This window comes from Herpailurus yagouaroundi, unplaced genomic scaffold (genome assembly GCF_014898765.1).
Source record: "Herpailurus yagouaroundi ecotype Mexico unplaced genomic scaffold, PumYag 160, whole genome shotgun sequence".
Lineage (NCBI taxonomy): Eukaryota > Metazoa > Chordata > Mammalia > Carnivora > Felidae > Herpailurus > Herpailurus yagouaroundi.
The window spans coordinates 50877707-50897733 of record NW_024412401.1 but is presented as its reverse complement, the minus strand read 5'-3'; the positions used below and the strand labels follow the sequence as shown (position 1 = coordinate 50897733).

Below are 20027 nucleotides of genomic sequence, written 5' to 3'. Positions count from 1 at the left end.
TGGCGGGGAGCGCGGCGCACGGGGCACCCGGGACCTCCGGCGGCCGACCCGCGAGCCTCTTAAAGGGGCCGCGCCGGCCTGCGGGGCCCACGGCGGGGCCGGGTAGGGGCGTGAGGGAGGGGTGCGACGCCCGTCGCGTCCACTCACAAACGTTTCGAGGAACAGGGGACCCCAACAGAGCGGGCCAGACCGGCGCGTAGCCTAAGTCCCGGCGTCCTTTCTTTGCCCTTTTAAGACGCGCACAGGAGGTGGGGGGGGGCGGGGGGGTGGTGGCACGTGTCACCTCTCCCCTGGCTCGCGACTGGCTGCCGCCGCCCGGCTCCGCCCCGCCCCGCCCCCTCCCAGGGCTGCCTCGAGGGACCTTCCTCCGCGCGAGCCGCAGGAGCTCCCACTTAGCGCCTAGGAAGTGTCCGGCAGCTTCCATCGAGAAGTGACTTAATCTTCAAGAGAGGAAGCTCCTAGTTGGCAGAACAAGGAAACAGGGCCATGACCCCAGGTCTGCCTGACACCAAAACCTACCCTCCCAACCATTACACCGTAAGTCAGGAGTCCTAGGACACTGGCAAGTGTTTTAACAGCCCGGGACAAGGATGCGGCTGACGCTAACTGCTGGTTGGAACAGAAACTGGTGATTCCCGAGGGCAGTTTGTATGTATAAACGCCTTAAAAAGGCTCATACCTTTCAACCCACTTGGAGGACGGAGCTGGGGAAATGAATGGGGAGTGCAAGGAGTTTAAACAGGAAAACTTCCCCACAGTATTACTCGTAATGGAGGCTGGAATAAGCAAAATATAGGGTTTTCAGACATGTTTAGCATGCTAGAGTACTCTATAGCCCACAAATACATTTTAAAATCATACAGCAACTTGCTTACCACCTAACATGAGAGGGGAGAGGGTACACAAAACTATCAGAAAATGACAACAATGTAGCAAAGACAAACGTGCTCCCAGTGATGTCTCTAGATTGTGGTTATGAATTGTTTCTTGAGGTTTTGTCAACCTCAAAAAGAACTTGCTGTGTCATCCGCTGTGCAGTACCCCCTTCCCTGGCACCCCACCTTTTCCTCAGCGACAAACTGCAGGTGGTTGAACTACAAGACTTGAACGGACTCTTCCAACAAGAGGTTCCTGGCCTTGTTCTCTGCCCACTTTCAAGAGCCTCTTGCTCCACCCCCACTCAGATTTCCCGAGGTCTCAAAGGTGTCAGCCCATCACAGCACCAATGCCCAATGCAAAGAACACGATTTATTAAAGACAACTTGTCATCAACAGCATTGATTCAAGGAATAAAACAGATGAAAAAACAAAAGCAGACTTCCATTCTGACCCTGGAGTGAGACCTGCAGAATTCTTACAGCCCAATCTCTAAGTGTCCAAAGTCCTGGGGGCAGCTCCCAACCAGGAAGCCCTGGGCATGCTGGCTCTCAAGGCACCTCCCTTGAGAATCTGGGGAGGGGAAATCACCAAGGGCCTGTCCCTTCCTCAGGCAGTATCCCACCGGGGAGCGCCGTGTAATCTGGACATGGTCCCTGTGCTCCCGATCCTCATCCCAAGGTCAAGGAAAGAGCACTGGACCTAAGTCTGCCACTGAGGCAAATCAGACGCAGTGACTCAAGTAGTATGGCCCCAGGAGGGTAGGCGGGGGACAGGCAAGAGGGAATGCATCAGGTGTCCTGAGCAGGCTGCTGGGCCCCAGGCTGTGGCCCAAGCCTCAGGCTGTGAAGGGCTCAAAGTTGGGACTGAACCACCAGCTGACCAGTTCTGGGAAGAGGCTGAGCCAGGCTGGTGGGAAGCAGGGTCTCTGTGCCATGCTGGGGTCTTGCAGTCTGGAGACGACACCCACCCTGTTGTATCCCTTACACTCAGCTGCAGTACAGAGCTCAGAGCCCTCCCAGCCAGAACCGGCTGGAAAACCAGGAAGGTCCCACAGACAGGTGGAGAGGATGCTGACTCTGACCTTGGAAGGTCAGGAAGACCTCCAACTGCTTGTATACTTTCCCAGCCCCACCCTTCATCCCCAAACCAAGCACTTGCCAGTCTGCAATAAATAACTAGGAGTCTGAATAAATACAGTAAAAAAATCTCCCAAGTACTGTATGTTGGGAGGGGTGGCGGCAAAAAGGCAAGTGCGTAAAGTCCCAGCAGCATCCAAGGTACAGCCCGGTACAGGAGCCACTTGGGGACAGCTCCTCCTGGGCCCCACAGCCGGGCCCGGGAAGGCAGCACAAAGTCCTGGCTGCCAGACTCGGGAAGGCTTTGGGGACGAAAGGGCCACTGCTGGCCAGTCTGAGGCGGAGGCCGCTTGCTGTATCGCCCAGCCTTCCAGATCCAAACCACCTGTCTCCTCACAGGAGGGCGGGCCTTGGTCAGAACGTGCCCACTCCTCCCACAGCCCCGCGGCAAGAGTAGCCAGCTGCTCCTGCTCCGAGTGTCCCTGCCCCAGATCCTGGGAACAGCCCAAGCAGGTGACCAGGGAAGGGCCAGCACCTCCTTCAGCCTGCCTGGGGGAGACATGGCTCTCCTGGCACCAAGAGGATCCAGGGCCTTTAGGCTCAGCTACACCTGGCCCAGGGAGACTCCCATTGGTCCCACTTGCCCTTTATGGGACTCACTGCCCTGGGCTAGGACCTGGGAGCCACAAGAACGACGACTCTTCTGAAACACTTGGATCCCAACCCCTGGTACACTATCGCTTTCAGGTCCTTTTCCTCTGGGAGAGAAGGGCCTTTTGGGGGAATCTCTGGAAGCCCCAGCTCTCCCTCTTCTCCTTCCTCCATCCCCTGGGCAGAAAGGAGGGTAAGGGGCCCAAAGCCTTGCAGGCCATCATTTCTCAGCAGCTTTTGGTTTCCAACATTTCTGTCGGGAGTCAATTCAGGACCCTGTGCTGAGGCACTGTGGACTCCCTCCCCGTCTGTGCGACCTGGGGGCCCAGGGCTGGGAATGTGAACAGGGTGCAAAGGCCAAGGTTGACCCCCAGGGATTTTGCTGAGCCAGACTCCTCATTCTGTTTCTGGGGTTCGTGGAGGGGAGGAGGGGAAAGAGCTGGGGATAAGGCACCCCAAGAGAGAAGGGCAGAGGAAGAACAACAGAGGGGCAGACAGAGTGAGAGTGAGTCACACATCCCCTCTGTGAAAGAGGCAGAGGGAGAAGGGGAGGAGAAAGAGCCCTCGAGGGACCAAAGACACCCCACCCCCGTCATATACACATGGACACACACACACACACACACACACACCACACAGGAGCAGCAGACACCCGGGAGATGAAGAGACACACACACGCCCACCCAGGACTACAGACAGAAACACACACTCGCGGGGAGAGGGACAGAGAGTTTGACCTGGGCCTGGCAGCTTCTTAGCTCCTTCACAGTGTCACCTTCCCCATGGAGAAGCCTAAGCACCAACCCCCAGAAGAAGTGGTTTCTGGCTCATTTGCCAAGCACCTCCCGAGACCAGAGCCCAGAAGACCAGAGCAGGAGAACAGGAAGGGAGCAGCCGAGCAGAGGCAGGGAAGGACCCTTGCCGGCCCCCAGTGCCCCCAGCCCCGGAAAGCCACCCCATGAGCTCCAGCCTTGCTCGGCAGCCTGGGCAAAAGGTCCCCAGGATGAAGAGCAGGGAGAGAGCTAGGGCTGCATGGATAGGAAGGAACATGGCACAGTGTGCCCCCAGCGGGAGCGGCCGAGGGGGAGGGAGCCGGGTGAGGAGGCCTGGAGTGGGCCAATCCTGCAGTTTCCCCTCAGGCTGGCTGGGATCCCACAGGCTTCTGCGCGTCCCAGAAGCCAGGGCACAGGGGTCGGTGTCTTCTCTCCCAAACCTGGGCCTCTTGCCAGGAGGCTACTTGGAGTCTTGGAGTTCCTTGGCTTTCTGAAGGATCTGGCAGACATCTGTGATGGGGTAATCCTGGGCAGGGGAAAGGTCAACAACATGCCTCTTAAGTCAGCTCACCTTTCACCACTACATGCCCTTCCTTCCCACTGGGCCCTGTCACCATGCTGGGCCCCGGGCCGGAGGGACAGGGGCCACAGGCCAAAGACACCTGCATGTCGCCCAAACCTTTGCTAACGCTACACCCGCTGCAGCACTAGCTTACCCGACCCAATCAGCACCGACCAGTGCCACAGCCCCTTCCTTAGGACTCGGGCCACCCTCCCTCCCCTCCCTCCTGCCATCGAATCCCAAGCACCATTCATCCCGAGCACCATTCATCCCGAGCCTGGTCGTGGACCAGATGCTGCTCATGCATTAGCTCAGTGGGTCACCTCATCAGTCTGGTTAGAAAGTTACTGTGACTGTGTCCATTTTACAGACCTGGTCAAATTACTGAAAACCAACCCCAGGCCAGGCACTGGAGACACTGAGGCCTGGAGAGGTGATCGCTTGGCTCGGGTCACATGACTACCACAGCAGAACAGAGATGTGAACCCAGAGCTGTTTACTCTTGGGCCTACGTTCTGAACCACTGCGCCCCAACCTCCTCCCCCAGGTCTCAGCGCTTTCACCAACAAGCACCACAATGTACCGGGCGCCGCCGGGCCCCGGGTAAGATGATCTCAGGTAGAACATTTGGGTCAGGGACGCCAAGTCATTCACTCAAGGCAACACCACTCAAGTGGCAGGACCAGAATTCAAACCCAGATCCTAACCCAGATCTGCCTCAGGAGTCTGGACTCCTCTGCCCTGTTCCTGACCCCAGCCTGAAACTGTGGCTGGCAGCGGTGGGTGCTTGGTAAGTACCTGCCTCACGACCAGAGCCTGAGCTGGGCCCCCCGAACCCCATTACCTGCAGGAGCCGCATGTTTACGGTGAAGTCCCCTTCCAGCAGCTGCTCCCGGATCAGTCTAAGGAAAACAAGCAGAGGAGTGCCTGGGCGGCTCAGTTAAGCGACAGACTCTTGATTTCAGCTCAGGTCGTAATCTCACCGTTGGTGAGATCAGGCCCTGAGTCAGGCTCTGCGCTCACAGCACAGAGCCTGCTTGGGATTCTCCCTCTCTCCCTCCCTATTTCTCTCCCTCTCTCTGCCCCTCACCTGTCATGCACATACATGCTGGCTCTCGCTCTCAAAATAAGTAAACTTTAAAAAAAAAAAAAAAAAGAACACAGCAGCAAAGCGCTAGAGCCCTGGGCCACCGAGCGCAGGCCCAGCAGGCCCCTTCCTGCTCCCGCCTTACCAACCGCAGTTTGACACCCGCCCGAGAAATCCAGAGGCTCACTCCCCATGAGCAGCCCCGGCCCTCTGCTCGCGGTCTACTCACATGAGCATGGCACAGCACACCAGGAGGAGGAAGTCGAAGCGGTTGTCGTCGGCGAAGAGGGAGTCCCAGATACGGATGACGTCAGGCAGCAAGAACTCCTGGGACAGCAGCAGCGTCAGCCAGCGGAAGGCAAAGAACTGGGGCTTGATGTTCTGCTCTTGCTGGGGAGACAAGGCGCGGGCATGGCGGTCAGCCGCCGTGCAGTGTCGTGTGGCCTATCAGACTGGCCGCGCGTCCGCGCCGGGCATGCTGTGGGGGGGGGGGGGGGGGGTCGGCACTGGGGCCGCCCGGAGAGCCGCGCTCGACCAGAGGGACGCCTGCTGTTGTGGCTGGCCGGTGCTGTCAGATCTTCGATTTTTCAAGAGGAGCCAGAGATCCGTGCTTTTATGTAAGCTCTCTAGATTTACGAATGGCTCAGATTCTTTTAAAATGCAGTATGGGGGCGCCTGGGTGGCTCAGTCGGTTGCGCGTCCGACTTCAGCTCAGGTCATGATCTCACAGCTTGTGAGTTCAAGCTCCGCGCCGGGCTCTGTGCTGACAGCTCGGAGCCTGGAGCCTGCTTCGGATTCTGTGCCTCCCTCTCTCTGCCCCAACCCACTTGCATTCTGTCTCTGTCTCTCTCAAAAATAAATAATAAAAAAAATTTTTTTTTAAAAATGCAGTATGGGGGCGCCTGGGTGGCGCAGTCGGTTAAGCGTCCGACTTCAGCCAGGTCACGATCTCGCGGTCTGTGAGTTCGAGCCCCGCGTCAGGCTCTGGGCTGACGGCTCAGAGCCTGGAGCCTGTTTCCGATTCTGTGTCTCCCTCTCTCTCTGCCCCTCGCCCGTTCATGCTCTGTCTCTCTCTGTCCCAAAAATAAAAATAAAAACGTTGAAAAAAAAATAAAAAAATAAAAATGCAGTATGGATTATAACCCTGGATTTATGGACAGACAGACAATTATGAGGCACTTATGATAAGCCCAGCCTTGTGATTCACATGTGAAGTATATGATTTCATTTATTTACTCTCCCTACAACACCTTGTAAGACAATTACTCCCCATAGAGATGAGCCGTCTGGTCAGCCAGTGAGTATTACTAACTGAAAAACCATGTTACAAAATAACAAAAACATAATTCCAAATCTGTTTAAAGGGATCTGTTTATATGTATTTTCTTGTTCACAGAATTGTTTTTATATAGTTTCTTTTCACAAAACTGTTTACTGAAATAAATAGGGAATGACACTCCAAGAACTTTTTAGATCATTTTTAATTTTTAAAAATGAAGTTCAGGGGCGCCTGGGTGGTTCAGTCAGTTAAGCGTCCCACTTCGTCTCAGGTCATGATCTCACGGTTCGTGAGATCTCACATCCCACATACAGCTCTGTGCTGACGGGTCAGAGCCTGAAGCCTGCTTCGGATTCTGTATCTCCCTCTCTCTCTGCCCCTCCCCTGCTCACATTCTGTCTCTCTCTCAAAAATAAACATTAAAAAAAAAAATTTTTTTTTAATGTTTTATTTATTTTTGAGACAGAGAGAGACAGAGCATGAATGGGGGAGGGTCAGAGAGAGAAGGAGACACAGAATCTGAAGCAGGCTCCAGGCTCTGAGCCATCAGCCCAGAGCCCAACGCGGGGCTCGAACTCACGGACCGCGAGATCATGACCTGAGCCGAAGTTGGACGCTTAACCGACTGAGCCACCCAGGCGCCCCCCCCCCAAAAAAAAAAATTTTTTTTTAAATGAAGTTCAGAGGCGCCTGGGTGGCTCAGTCAGTTGAGCGTCCCATTTCGACTCAGGTCATGATCTCGCGGTCCGTGGGTTCGAGCCCCACATCAGGCTCGCTGCTGTCAGCACAGAGCCTGCTTCGGATCCTCTGTCTCCCTCTCTCTCTCTGCCCTCTCCCCCCCGCTTGTGTTTTCCCTCTCAAAAATAAATGAACGTCTTAAAAATAAATAAATAAAAATAAAAATGAAGCTTGCACTTTGTTTCTCAGAGGACTGCTACCAAGCTAAAGTCATCCAGTCTACAGTGAACACGCTGCATCATGCCTGGCCCACGACAGGCACCCTATCAACTTCCTCTTCGTGCCCAGCCTGCTAGGCTCCCACGTCAACTGCCGCCTCGGTCTCCCGGTCGGGCCCCAGCTTTCAGGCCAGCACTCCCCAGCGGGAGCAGCCACTCTCCATTCCCAGACTCAAGCCAGAACTTGCCCCGGGCCTGGGGTGCTGAGGAGGCCTGCTATCTGTGCCCCTTCCCGTCCGTCTGCCTTGGCCCCGTGGTCCTCACCAGTTTCAGGTAGAGTTCCATGTCTTTATCCTTCAAGGTGGAGTACACCTTTTCCATCTTGTAGGTGATGCCACACTGTGAGTCGTCCAGGCTCTTGATGAAGTTGTCCCGGATCTCAGCCATGAGGTTGGTGAAGCAGAAAAAGGTGTCCGCCTCGGCGTGCTCTGGCGATGGGTGGGGGAAGGGGGGTCAGCTGCAAGGGAACTGATGCCCTCCCGCGTCGCACCCCACCTCTCCCGTGCACGACGTCTCCCCCTTTGCCTCTGAGCTCCTCCGGGCCGCCCACCCTCCTGGTCCGGCCCGGGCCCTCCTCTATCCTTGACCACGCTCCGCCCCCAGACTAAGGACTACACGTCTTTCTTCTCACACCTTCGGGCAACACTGTGCATTTCACTTAGTAACTGATTACATGCTCTTCTGAGGACACTTTTCAAACCATTTACTTGAAGCCTTGTCAGTCATTCAGCTTCCGGAATGTACCGGTCATCTCCTTTATCAGAACTTCCGTTACCCGCGCTGAAAGCTCAACACACTCCCCACATCCTAGAAGGCCTGAACTGGAAAGGACCTCAGAGATGATCCAGGCTAACCTCTCACCTCTGACAGAGGGAAGAAGAGGCCCAGAAGTGGGGCGCGAGTCGCAGTGCCTCATGAGGCCCATTAGCCAGGCTTTCCTGGGCCCCTCTCTCTAGGAAGCCGCATGAGGGATGCGGGCAGCCAAGAGGCCTTTTACCTTTCCACTCGCTGTTGGGGTCGGTGGCAAAGGTATAGTAGAGGGGCCCCACGATCTCGTTCATGCCCTGCACGTAAGCGATGCCAGGATTGAGCTTGGCGTAGATGAACAGGATGCGCTCCACCACCTCCCAGTGGGCCTCGCAGCCGTTGGGCAGCACCTCATACTCGTTCAGGGAAGAGGGCGTGGAGTTCTTGTGTGGGGAGCACATCTGGGGAAAGAGGGGAGGAGCCGGTAAGGCGGCGACGGTAGAGATAACGCGTTCCCGCCAGAAATGTTTGCCGTTCAGGCAAGACTCAACTTCCAGCTTATGGGGAATACACAGCACAGCGGAACGCATCCAACGCCACAGGGAGAAACAGGCAGACAAACCCAGAATGTGGGGTATTCCACAAGGCAGCGGGGCCGAAGCCCAATTTATGGTGCTACAAACCAGAATAGAGCTTACCTCTGAGGTGAGGGGTACTAACTGGGAAGGGGCGTGAAGGAACTTTCTGGATGATGGAAACGTTCAGTGTCTTGACTGGGCATATATGTAACTAAAAGTTCATCTAGTTGCGTACTTGAGATCTGTGCATTTTACTACATGTAAGTTATTCTTTACTTTTTAAAAAACCTGTAAATGTGTCAAAAACAGACAACTGGCCAAGATCCTTCAAAAAGGCAAATGCTGTGGGGGAGGGGGGCGGAAGTGGAGGCCTCCCTGAGATCAAGAGACTAATGAAATATAACATCTCAATCTCACACATACACCTTAATGGGTCTCGGATGCAAAGTCAAATAACTAAAATATTCTTGGCACAACTGAGGACATCCGATCACAGGCTGGAAGTTGGGTGTTACTGTGGAATTACTGTTAATCTTCGTACGTGAGAATGGTGACAAAGGAGGATGTTCTCCTTCCCAGGAGACGCCCACAAGAGTACTCACGGATGAAGGGTCGGGGCGTGTGCAACTTACTCTCTCTCTATATAATACACCCACAAATATGGCAGAACATTCACAACTGTTGAATCTAGGTGGAAAGTATACAGTTGGGAATCGTACTCTTCTTTCAACTTTTGCGAACGTTTCACATTTTTCATTAAGAAAAAGTTGGGAGATAAACAGAAGAGGGATCCCTGCTGAAGAGGGATCCTCCTGCGACGGAGCAGAGGTCTCCAACAGCAGTGCTGGCAGGAGCCCCCAGGGGCGCCGCAAGGATCCAGGTGCCAGGGGTTCCCTGTGTGAGAAAGCTGCAGGCTAACGCAGGCAGGGCCAGCATATGAAGCCATCCGGGAAGCACAGGATCCTGAAGACAAAGTCCCTCCCCCATCATACACGCACGTGCAAACATATACACGTGTGTACATGTGCGCTCACACGCACACATCGCTAACATTCACTGACAGCTTTCCATGGGCAAGACCGTGCTCTGCAAGCATTCCTCCGTGAAGTCCTCTGAACAACCTAGAATACCTGCTCAACATCATTTTGAAGACGAGGAAACTGAGGCTCAGAAATGTTAGGTCTCGCACTATGTGGTGACAGTAGGACTTGAGCCCAGACTGGCTGACTCCATAGCCTGCAGCCCAGGCCTCAGAGAAATGCCTTGCAGCCTTCCCAAAATCTGCAGAGCCGTGACCTCATTTCAACCTCCTGGTGATTCAAAAGCCAGCATGGTGGAAACGATCCTGCCCAGTTTACAGGGGAGAAGGTGGAGGCCCAGGAAGGTGAGGCTGGTGTTACTTCCCCCGAAGTCAAACAGATGTTCAACTTGAACTAAATGGCCCAACCGCAGGTCCCGAGGTCTAGGGATGCAGCTTCTGGTCAGGTTCTCTGCCACCAGGACCAGATCAAGACCTAAAATGGGGAAGAGCTCCGCTCTCAGACCCCAATTACTGCAGTGAAATGAGTGAAGCCAGGTCCGCACCTTGCCCTGTAGCCAGGACATCAGCGGCAAGTAGGGTCGCCCACGTGGCCAGCCAAGCATTCTGCACCCCCTGGCACATGTCACTCTGTCCCGGGCACATGGGCCCCTGGGACCAGCTGTTAACTGCCCGTGTCACCCCTGCAGCAGAAAATGGCTGCTATCCGAGAGACACAGAGATGTGATCATTCTACCTGAGGGAAGAAAGCTTCTGCAGTATTATATGTCACGAGTCTGTTGGAGGTTACAGAGAAGGATTTTTCTACTGTTGGAGGACAATGAAAAGTTTTGAGGAAAAAGCGGGAGTTCCATGTACTCAAACATAGGTGTAAATTCAGGAAGAAGGTAATACGCTTCATTTGGCTACAGGCTGCTTCTCAGAGTTACAGGAATCTGCTAGAAGACTGGGGTTCAAATGCTCCGTGTGACTTGGCCAGCACAAGCCCTAGCAATTCTAGCTCCTGATCTCTCAAGTCTACCCACATTTCACCCCGGCCCCCATCTGCCTGTGCCTGGACAGTGCGGCCGCCTCCCATCCTCCATTCCTGCCCTTCCAACACCCCCACGGCAACTGCCCACGGCAATCCTTCACAAAAGCAGACCGGAATCACGTCCCTGCATTGCTCAGAAGTCCCTAGGTGGCCTCACGGCCGCTGACCTTGCCAGCATCCTCTGGCGGTGCCCCCCTCTTACCTGGCTGGACTCTGCTATTCCCTGAACACACCACACTCACTCCTGCCTGAGGCCTCCACTATGCCCTCCTTTCCACCTGGAACACACTTTCCTGCTAATTCCTGGCCTCTTAGCTGAAATGTCACCTCCTCGGGGAAGTCTTCCAGGACACCAAAGCCAGGTCAACTCCTCACTGCCTCACTGCTCCCACACGTTCTCGTCAGTGTGTAATCGCTTTTTCAAGAGCCATCTCCCCTGCTGCTCCTTCAGCACACGGGAGGACCCTCCCCCGGCCCCCCACGCCCCCAGGCTTTGATAGCTGACTTGCAGAAGAGCCCCAGAGGTAGACCTGGCAGGACCAAGGTCGCTTTGGGTAGCTGTCAGGGCAGATGGCCGGTGGCCAGTGCTCCGAGGGAAGCAGGAAGGAAAAGGCTGCCACGGGGCGTCCCTGGGGCCCCCGGGCTGGCTCTCACATTTGTGACTCCGCTCCGGTTCCGGGCCACTGTCTGCGATTTCAGCGTCGTCTGTTCCACCCGTTTACGAAGGGTCTCAAACTCATTCTGGGGGTCCAGGATAAGGAGGCAGGGGTACTCGGTGGCTCTCTGGAAGAAAGATATATCTGGGCACAACCTCCTGTCAAGAGGGAACAGGAGAGAGCACTGTTACTCAGGATGAAAGTTTGGAGCATTTCATCAGCACTCTGTTGCCGGGTGCTCCACTATTCCAAAAGGCATTTTTTGTGTTTTTTAAAAAATTAGTAACATTTGGGGCGCCCGGGTGGCTCAGGTGGTTAAGCATCTGACTTCGGCTCAGCTCAGGTCATGATCTCACCATTGGTGAGTTCGAGCCCTGCATCGGGCTCTCTGCTGTCAGAGCAGAGCCCACTTTAGATTCTCTGTCTTCCTCTCTCTCTGCCCCTCCCCTGCCCTCTCTCTCTCTCTCAAGAATAAAAAAACAAATTTTAAAAAATTAGTAACATTTTTGGGGGAGGGGGAGACATAGAAAGCAAGCAGGGGAGGTGTAGAGAGAGAGAGAGGGAGGCAGAGAATCTAAAGCAGGCTCCACACCATCAGCACAGAGCCCAATGCAGGGCTTGAACTCATGAACTGCAAGATCATGACCTGAGCCAAAATCAAGAATTGAACACAACTGACTGAGCCACCCACACGCCCCTGTAACATTTTACTTTTAAGAATTTAGTTGTTTTTTTTTTGTTGTTTTTTTTTTTTTTTAACATTTATTCATTTTTGAGACAGAGAGAAACAGAGTGCAGCCGGGGGAGGGACAGAGAGAGAGGGAGACACAGAATCCGAAGCAGGTTCCAGGCTCTGAGCCATCAGCACAGAGCCCGACGTGGGGCTTGAACCCACGAACCACGAGATCACGACCTGACCCAAAACCAAGAGTCAGATGTTTGACTGAGCCATCCACGTGTCCCTAATATACCCACATTCTGATTTGTATTTCCATATAGGTACACACACATATAAAATTTTTAAGTGTCCTTATGGTCTTATAATCCAACTCTCCTCTTTAACCACAACCATCTTTCCATGTCAAAAATATTTATCTAAAAAAAAAAATTATCTAATACATATAGGGTGTTCAGTGCAGTGTGGTTTAAAATGGTTATGTTGATAAACTAACTTAAATAAAATGGTTATGCTGCACATTGTGTAACAGGATACTATACAGCTGACACAGGAAGATGTCCAGGACAGAGGGAGAGGAAAACTCAAGGTGGGAGACAGTCTCTACGATGCGATCACATAGGTTTGGTTTGGTTTCGTTTCGTTTCCAGTTTTACTGAGATATAATGGACCCACATCGCTGCATCACTTCAACAGGTAAAGTTTTTCTCGTGCACGTTACTGCAGCACAGGCACGCTTTCCAGACTTCTTACACCCAGCACGTTGCAAACTTGCCCCCCCAAAAACACTGAATGACATGCTACAATCGCTACCAGTGTGAGACAGAACCTGTTTCTCTAGAACCGGGTTCAAGACATGGTTCTTGACGCAAACTGTTAAGACACCTCGTGCACAGAGGCCGCCCCAACTCCACCCTGAGAATGCAGGAGGCGAGACCCTCTTTTGCATCCTGGCTGAGCCACGCTGGGCTGGGTGTCCACCTGAGGCCATCTGAAGATGGGGCCGGACAAGCTGAGCACGGACAGAGGAGCAGCGCCCAGGGCCACGAGGGCCCAGAAACACGGCCGGCACCCGGTGAAAGTGGAACTGAAACCCGGCAAACTGACTGCAGATCTCCAGCTCCAACCACTCAGCCCCACTGCAGGGAGGCCTCCCTTCCAGCTCCTCACACAGCCTTGTGGGAGATCCCACCCACTGCCAGACTCGCCAACCCCACAGGAAGCAGGAGCGTGTTTCCACGTCTCTCTGCCAAGCGGAAAAGCACGCCCAGGCACACACTGAGGCTCACAAGTTTTCAAAAACCACCCATCTGATCCTGTCACTCCTATGCTCAAAACCTCTGCATGACTGCCCCATGCCCTTGGGATCAAGTCCAAGGTCCAACCCCCGCCTCCTTCCAGTGTGGCTTCCACCACTGCTCCTCGAACATGCCTCCGTGCGCTTTCAGGGCCTTCCTGCAGGCAGCTCCCCACCACCACGGTCTTTCCCTCCCTCTTCCCCCAAGGCCTCTGACTCCTGAGACCTCAGCCGAGGCCTCCCCCCAACCCTTAAAGCACCCTGAACTCTTCCCTCAGGGCACTGACCACAAATGCTAATTACACGGAAGACCCATCTTGCTGAAGGACTATCTAACCATCCTCCCCACCGGGTTCTAAGCTCCTTAAGAAGGGGACCACGTCTGTCAATTCCATGCTCAACCCTGAGCTCGGCACTGAGCTCGCCATAGAGTGGGATCTCAGTATCTGTCGCAAGAAGGATCCAATGAACCCATAAACACCTGCGGCACGACAGAAACGAAGGCAGGGAGAAAGGAGAGCCAGGCACTCGACTCGGTCACTGGCCCCGTTCATAGGCCGACATCACTGGGACTTGGACCCACCTACCAGACCAGCCTCCAGCCGTTCCTCAAACACCCGCCTGTGGGTGTGGGCTGCAAAGGGAAAGGACAGGACTGGGAAACCCCCCAGAAGTCCCACGGGCCAGCTCCTGACCCCCAGTGCCCTGCTTACCGGACGTCTTTGTCGATTTGCAGCAGCACCTCGTTGTCCTTGAAGTATGTGTTCCAGCGGCTGTCGGGGTTGGGGTTGAGTGGCTGAGGGGAGAGGATGAGCTGCTCTGTCCCAGGTCCAGCCAGGGCCCCAGGAGGCAGATTCCAGTCTGGGGGGGGCCTGAGCAGAGGCCCAGCGGGGGCTCTGAGACAGCCTGTGAGCTACTTGGGGAGCCTCCGACATCACGTTCTGCTCTGAGGACACCCCTGCTGGGCAGGGACCACTCTTTCTGTCTCAAATGCCACATATACCAGGTGCTCACTAAATGCTTGTTGAATGAACGCATGTTGTATTATCAGGTCTCTTCGAATCTAATTCACCTTGCTCGGAATCGTCAAGTCTAAACGTTGGAGGACGGGCCTGGGTCCATCCATCTCCACTTTCCGCACAAGGGGAGGGGCTCAGTATCTGAGGAGAGCATGAGGCTCCCTCCAGGCCACAGAAAGACCATTTATTCTCACTCCTGCCCTGCTCTCTCTTCAATTATAAAATCACAGAAATTTCCCCAGGGAACAGAGGCGAGGAGGAAAGGAGACACAGCACACACAGAGGACTTGGCTCAGTTCTACACACACACTAAGACCCCAATTCATGGCCTACGTTCCTGACCAGGCCCAGCGCCTGGGAAGGAGAAGGGAGAGACGACGGCCTCCAGGGGCTGAGCGGCCCAACACAGAGAGGAGGTACTGGATGGTCCAGAGGGGACCCAGACTGGCCACATCTGTCCTCTGGGGCAGACGGAACTTCTGGCTCCAAAGCCTGCATCCCTCCCTACTCTGTAGCCTTGGCCCCTGCTGAGACCCTTACTCACATGGTCCTCAAAGGTCACATCCTCCCTGGACACACCCATGTTGGCCTTGGCAATGCCAGGTTGGATAATCATTTCCCTCAGGAACTGAGAATACAGCTCCCTGCAGGAGACAAGGGGAGAGAGGATGATCCCAAGGGTCTCGTTCAGGGAGCCTGGACCAGAGAAGCAGCAACAGGAGGCAAGGCAGGCCCAGCACCACCTGCTGTCTGATAGGAAGGCCCTCCCGTCACCCCCCTTTCTCGTGGTCTCACCTCTGCTTGGCCAGAATGGAGGTCCATGAGGCTCTCTCCAAGGGGAGGTAGTTCAAGAGAATCTGCACAGAGGGAGAGGAACAAAGCTCTGTCGACTCCTGGGCCCAACCCCAGACAGTAGGTGGAGGCCGACAGGCCTCAAGGAAAATGTCTAATAAAGGCCAGAAGACCAGATGGGCTGAAACCCACGCGTGCAGGTGTGGGCTGGGGGTAGCCTCCCCTTTCCTCTCCACTTTATCCCAAACCCACCCTTTCCTCTGCTTATCCTCACAGAGACCCTCGCAAAGGATAAGGAAACCTGGAGCTCAAGAGGCTGGAAACCAAGACATTGGGTTTCTGCTCCCACCTCGGCTAATAGCTTTGGGCAAAGCGTGGCCTCTTTCTGTCCCATTAAGCATCACTTCTACTGCCCTGTGCGGACCAGGAAGCAGAGAGCTTCACTGCCACTACTACGTGTTCCTGCCCCAAGGGAATCCTGGAGGGGATGCCAAGAGGAAAAGAAACCCAGAACTTCCCAGAAAAGTCTCCTCGGACAAGCAAGGAAAGGCGCAGAAGAAGGGGAAGGGGCCAGGGCGGGGGCAGGCCATGCAGGAACCCAAGGACATTTGGCAGAGCAGGCACCCCACCCCAGGCACACCCACCTTCCAGCAGAGGCACCGAAGTCCGCCCTCACAGGGGATGCCTGTGGACACAGCAGGCAAGAGTCACGCCCCAGGCCAGAGCCCCCAGACCCCCCCAGCCCTCCACCTCAGAGCCAGTGGGCAAGGAATGGAGTGCGAGAAGTACTTCCTCAAGAATCATCTCCTGTCAGAAAAATCATTGGACTACAGGCTAATCCTGTGTATTTCTCTCCAAGACCCCTGCCCCCACCCCAGAGCTCCCTCTGTGGGGAATGTTCTTTTGAGGATAACGCCTTCTCATCCTTGGTATTTCTTCCTCAGAGCAGCACTTACCCACCACCACCATCTCTGCTCAGTTGGAGTCAGGTCTCTCATTATAAACGATAATGGCTCCATGAATTGTCCTTCATAGCATCCAGCCCAGTTGGGACTGTATAACATGGTTTGTGGATTTATTTAACCTCTGTAACACCGACAGCTGGGTGAGCCCCCGAAAGAGAAGAACCAAATCTGCCTTATATTCCCAGCCCCTAGCGTGGGGCACAGCACACAGCAGGGACACTGTAAATATTTGCGGAATATAAACTAAGCTATAAATGCTAAGCACTCTGTGCCTTATGGACATTACTTCACTTGACCCTCATTACAACCCTAGTAAGTAGAGAAGATTAGCACTGTCATCCTCACCTTCCAGATAAAGAAACCTATCCGTAATGACAGAGCAATCGGGGACTCCAACACAGGTCTGTCTGTCTTAACTCTACAGCCCAAACTCAACGCACAATGGCTTCCCCGAGGCCTGGTAGATTCTTCAGCTCAGTACACACCCCATGACCCCTCAAGATCTTCAGGGTTTAAATATCACTCTTGAACAAAAGACAAACGTCTCCTGCGATATCGTCAGGAGCCTCACTAAAGCAGCTGCTGCTACAGTACCCCTAATACCGTGAGTGGGAGCTGATGCCCACCTTCCTCAGAATCTGCATGGGGACAAGAAAAGCAACTACAAGAACTCCTTGCTGACCAAGTCACAAGGGCAGAGCAGTAACAAGAATCCACACAGAACACCTTAGGATATTTTAAAAGATAAGCAAAAATCTCTGTGCTGGAAGGTTAACCATGCCAGGGAGGGCAAAGTCAAACACTGCTGGGGTTCAGCTCCTTAAAGTCAGGGACTCAAGGCTAGAATTTTACCGTTAACCAAAGTTCACCATTGCCTGAGTCAGCTGTAATCCCCAAGCCTGGGAGAGAATCAGGAACTGCTCTGCAGCTAACCAAATTCTACAACACAGGAAGTTTGCTGAGGAGTGAGGCAGACCCCGAAGCGGCTCGAGTCTCTTCCCCGCTCCAGGCTCCCGCATTCGATCCTCTCCAGTAACCCTCAGCCAGCAGCAAGCAGCGCTTACACCCCAGGAAGCATCCTAAGGCCGAGGCTTGCTCTTGGCGGTCAGGGCAGTCAGGGGTGGCTGAGAGTCCCAGAATCAGCAGAAGGCCCCACGAGGCAGGCTGGCCGCCCTAGAACTGACCAGGTGTGGCCCTGGGCACCTTCCCCTCCATCCTAACCACAATGCTGCTCTAAGGAAACCCTGAACGTGGAGAGCTGCTGCTTACCACTAAAACTGAGTTCCCGAAGCTTTTCCAAAGCGATCGTGGGCTCCTTCAGGACATCCTGGAAATCTGCAATCCTAGAAGTCGGACAGGAAGGCAAATGAAGCACATCCAAACCCCAGAGTGACAGACTTAGTGATCACTTCTGAAGCCCAGAGCTCTCATATCACCAGTCTTCAACCAGTTCCTCCCACCCCTTCAGGACATAAAGACAGCAAAGCTCAGCCTAGGTCCTGGCCAAAGGCACCTTAGGGGAACTACAGAATTACAGATCACTTCTTCCTCCAAACCCAGGAACATAGAGATATTCCTCTAGAGGTTCTCAAGCAAACACCATGAAATTAGACACATTTCTAACATTTAGTGAGCTGGCATTTATTGGGCACTTCCTGCTGGCCAGGCCCAGCCCATAGTGCCACTAGGAACCAGGAGTAATGTGATCCCTAGACAACGGACCTATGTAACCTGCACGCAGCTCCCCAGGCTCAAAAATACAACCATTAGAAGACCTCTGGGCTAGACAGTAGGCAAGGACAAAAGGTTTAAAGAACAAGCGAGTCCTGGAGAAAAACTGAAGACTTAACAAAATTTGGCCAGTGCTGTGGGATTGAGCCTGAGGGAAGGAAGACTGGAGAATCCAGGTTCTCCAGCATTCCATGTAAAAACCAGGCGAGGGGAACAGGGAGCATTTGGAGGGGACGGTACTGGGGCAGAGGATTAACAAGGGGGACAAAAACGGTGGGGAGGGGATGGGGAGCTGGAGAACGGGGCATCGAGGCCCTGGATGAGGAAGACACCAGGGGAAGGGGGAAACCCGGGGTCCAGGATGAGGGAGAGACATGGGGTGACACCGGGGAGCAGAAGAGGTGCCTCCGCTCCGGGCACCCTCAGGCCCACAAGCAATGAGGTTGGAAAGTGGGCGCCCGAGACCCGCTACACTGGGCTCCCGCTTCCTGGCCGCACCTGCGTCCCGCCCTGCAAGGCAGAGGGGGCGGCCTGGCCAGGAGTGGTCCGCCTGGGTCGGCCCCGGTGGCCCTTACCTGCTCTTGTGCAGACTCGACATGGTGTTGACTTCCGGATCCCCCCTTTGCCCTCGCCGCCGCCGCCGCCGCCGCCCCCTAGGGACGCGGGGCTCTCTGCAAAGGCCTCCGGCCGGAAACGAAGCCGCGAATGCGCGCGTTCCGTTTCGCCCCGCCCCACCCCACCCGCTCGGCCCGGCTCCGCCCCACTCACGTGCCGCCCCTCCCCGCCACTGCCGAGGCGGGGCCACGGGGACGCCGGGAGCGCGGCCCCGCCCCCGTCTCCACCCGGCCCACGCGCGCACGAGACTGAGGACAAGCCTCTGCCCAGGTACACCGTTCCCTGTGTCTACTCTTTGCACTTCCCTGGGCTTCAGTTTATATCTATGCAGTTTACCTGTCACCTTGACCTCTTCCTTACCCGTTCCTCGACGGCAATAAACTGTTACGTCATTGTTTCAAGAATGTGGACCTTCCCAGCTCAACTATACAGGCCTCCCGGCGGGTCGTTTCATTACCAAATCCTCGACGCCTATGACAGCAGCGCCCGCACCAAACAGATGGCTCAGTGACTACGGTTCAGTAATTATCAGATGGAAGAGCCGGACTACAGTTCAGTGTTTCCTTGGCTTTTGGAGTTGACAAACATGAAATTTACTTTATGAGAACAATAGAAAAAGAAAGCCAAGGTTTCAGGATCCTTCTTAAGAGATGGTTGGCAGCCTTACAATGATTTTTTTCTACATACTTGTGTGCACAAGTGCATAATTGTCCTTATCTTTTAATTTATCCACTGATGGGTGAAAACTTTGTCATTGGACTGGAAAGCCTCAAAACCTCCCCTTCCGCCCTCAAGACTTGTCTGTTCCATGAAGTAGGGACACAGGTATCTGTTCCTGTACTCCCTAATCCCATGATTTCTGCTCCCACTGCGTGTTAGGTACTGAGCTGTTTTTGTAGACTACCAAGGTTACATTCTTGTATGAAATACAAGAAATAAATAAATGCTCTCTTAATGGCACAATAGGAAAGGAATATTTTTCCAGATAAAAAGAATATCAGTCAGCCCTTTAAAACGTTGGTTAGGAGACAGAGAAAAATGCAAATGATATGTTAGGAAAAACACATTTGACTTATCATTTGAAAAAAAAAAGTTCTATTCTTTTTTTTTTAAACATCTCTTCACCTTTGAGAGACAGAGAGAGCGTGAGTCAAGGAGGGGTAGAGAGAAAATCTGAAGCAGGCTCCAGGCTCTGAGCTGTTAGCACAGAGCCAGAGCCCGACACCGGGCTCGAACCCACTAACTGTGAAATCATGACCTGAGCTAAAGTCAGACGCTTAACCAACTAAGTCACCCAGACACCCCTAAAGTTCTATTTCTATCTCACATCTGACAGAAAAATAAATTGTAGATTAATTAAAGCGCTGCAATAAGAAAATCTATGGGACTAGAAGAAATATATTTAAAAATTTTTAGGGGCACCTGGATGGCTCAGTCGGTTGGGCATCCAACTTCAGCTCAGGTCATGATCTCACGGTTCCTGAGTTCGAGCCCCGTGTCAGGCTTTGTGCTGACAGCTTGGAACCTGGAGACTGTTTCTGACTCTGTGTCTCCCTCTCTCTCTGCCCCTCCCCTGTTCACACTCTGTCTCTCATTCTCTTTGAAAATAAATAAAC

At 53.9% G+C, this 20027-nt stretch overlaps 1 protein-coding gene and 1 long non-coding RNA gene across 3 annotated transcripts; one reads left to right on the top strand and one right to left on the bottom strand.

Moving 5' to 3' along the window:
• Window positions 1-18: 18 nt before the first annotated feature.
• Window positions 19-13257, top strand: LOC121035081 (uncharacterized). The gene is made up of 3 exons (XR_005792742.1): window positions 19-213; window positions 9151-9153; window positions 13247-13257. It is a non-coding gene; the product is annotated as an uncharacterized LOC121035081 (long non-coding RNA).
• Window positions 1234-18497, bottom strand: TBC1D13 (TBC1 domain family member 13). Of its 2 annotated transcripts, XM_040482583.1 has the most exons (12): window positions 18372-18497; window positions 17335-17408; window positions 15745-15785; window positions 15104-15165; window positions 14853-14952; window positions 14003-14085; window positions 11315-11474; window positions 8261-8471; window positions 7528-7691; window positions 5258-5418; window positions 4786-4843; window positions 1234-3905 (listed from the first exon to the last, which is right to left on the bottom strand). In XM_040482583.1, exons 1-12 carry the CDS (start codon window positions 18392-18394, stop codon window positions 3840-3842), a joined length of 1203 nt encoding a protein of 400 aa, XP_040338517.1. In that variant the 5' UTR covers window positions 18395-18497; the 3' UTR covers window positions 1234-3839. The 2 variants fall into 2 exon arrangements, with proteins under 2 accessions (XP_040338517.1, XP_040338518.1); XM_040482584.1 differs by lacking the exons at window positions 15745-15785; window positions 18372-18497.
• Window positions 18498-20027: the final 1530 nt, after the last annotated feature.

Bases quoted from the DNA above. Each gene is read 5' to 3' on its own strand.
- TBC1D13 (XM_040482583.1), bottom strand. From the start codon at position 18,394: ATGTCGAGTCTGCACAAGAGCAG. The intron at 15,786-17,334 runs GTAAGCAGCAGC...CTGTGTCCACAG, and splicing joins TCGGGAACTCAGTTTTAGTG to GCATCCCCTGTGAGGGCGGA. The intron at 5,419-7,527 runs GTGAGGACCACG...TTGTCTCCCCAG, and splicing joins TGGAACTCTACCTGAAACTG to CAAGAGCAGAACATCAAGCC.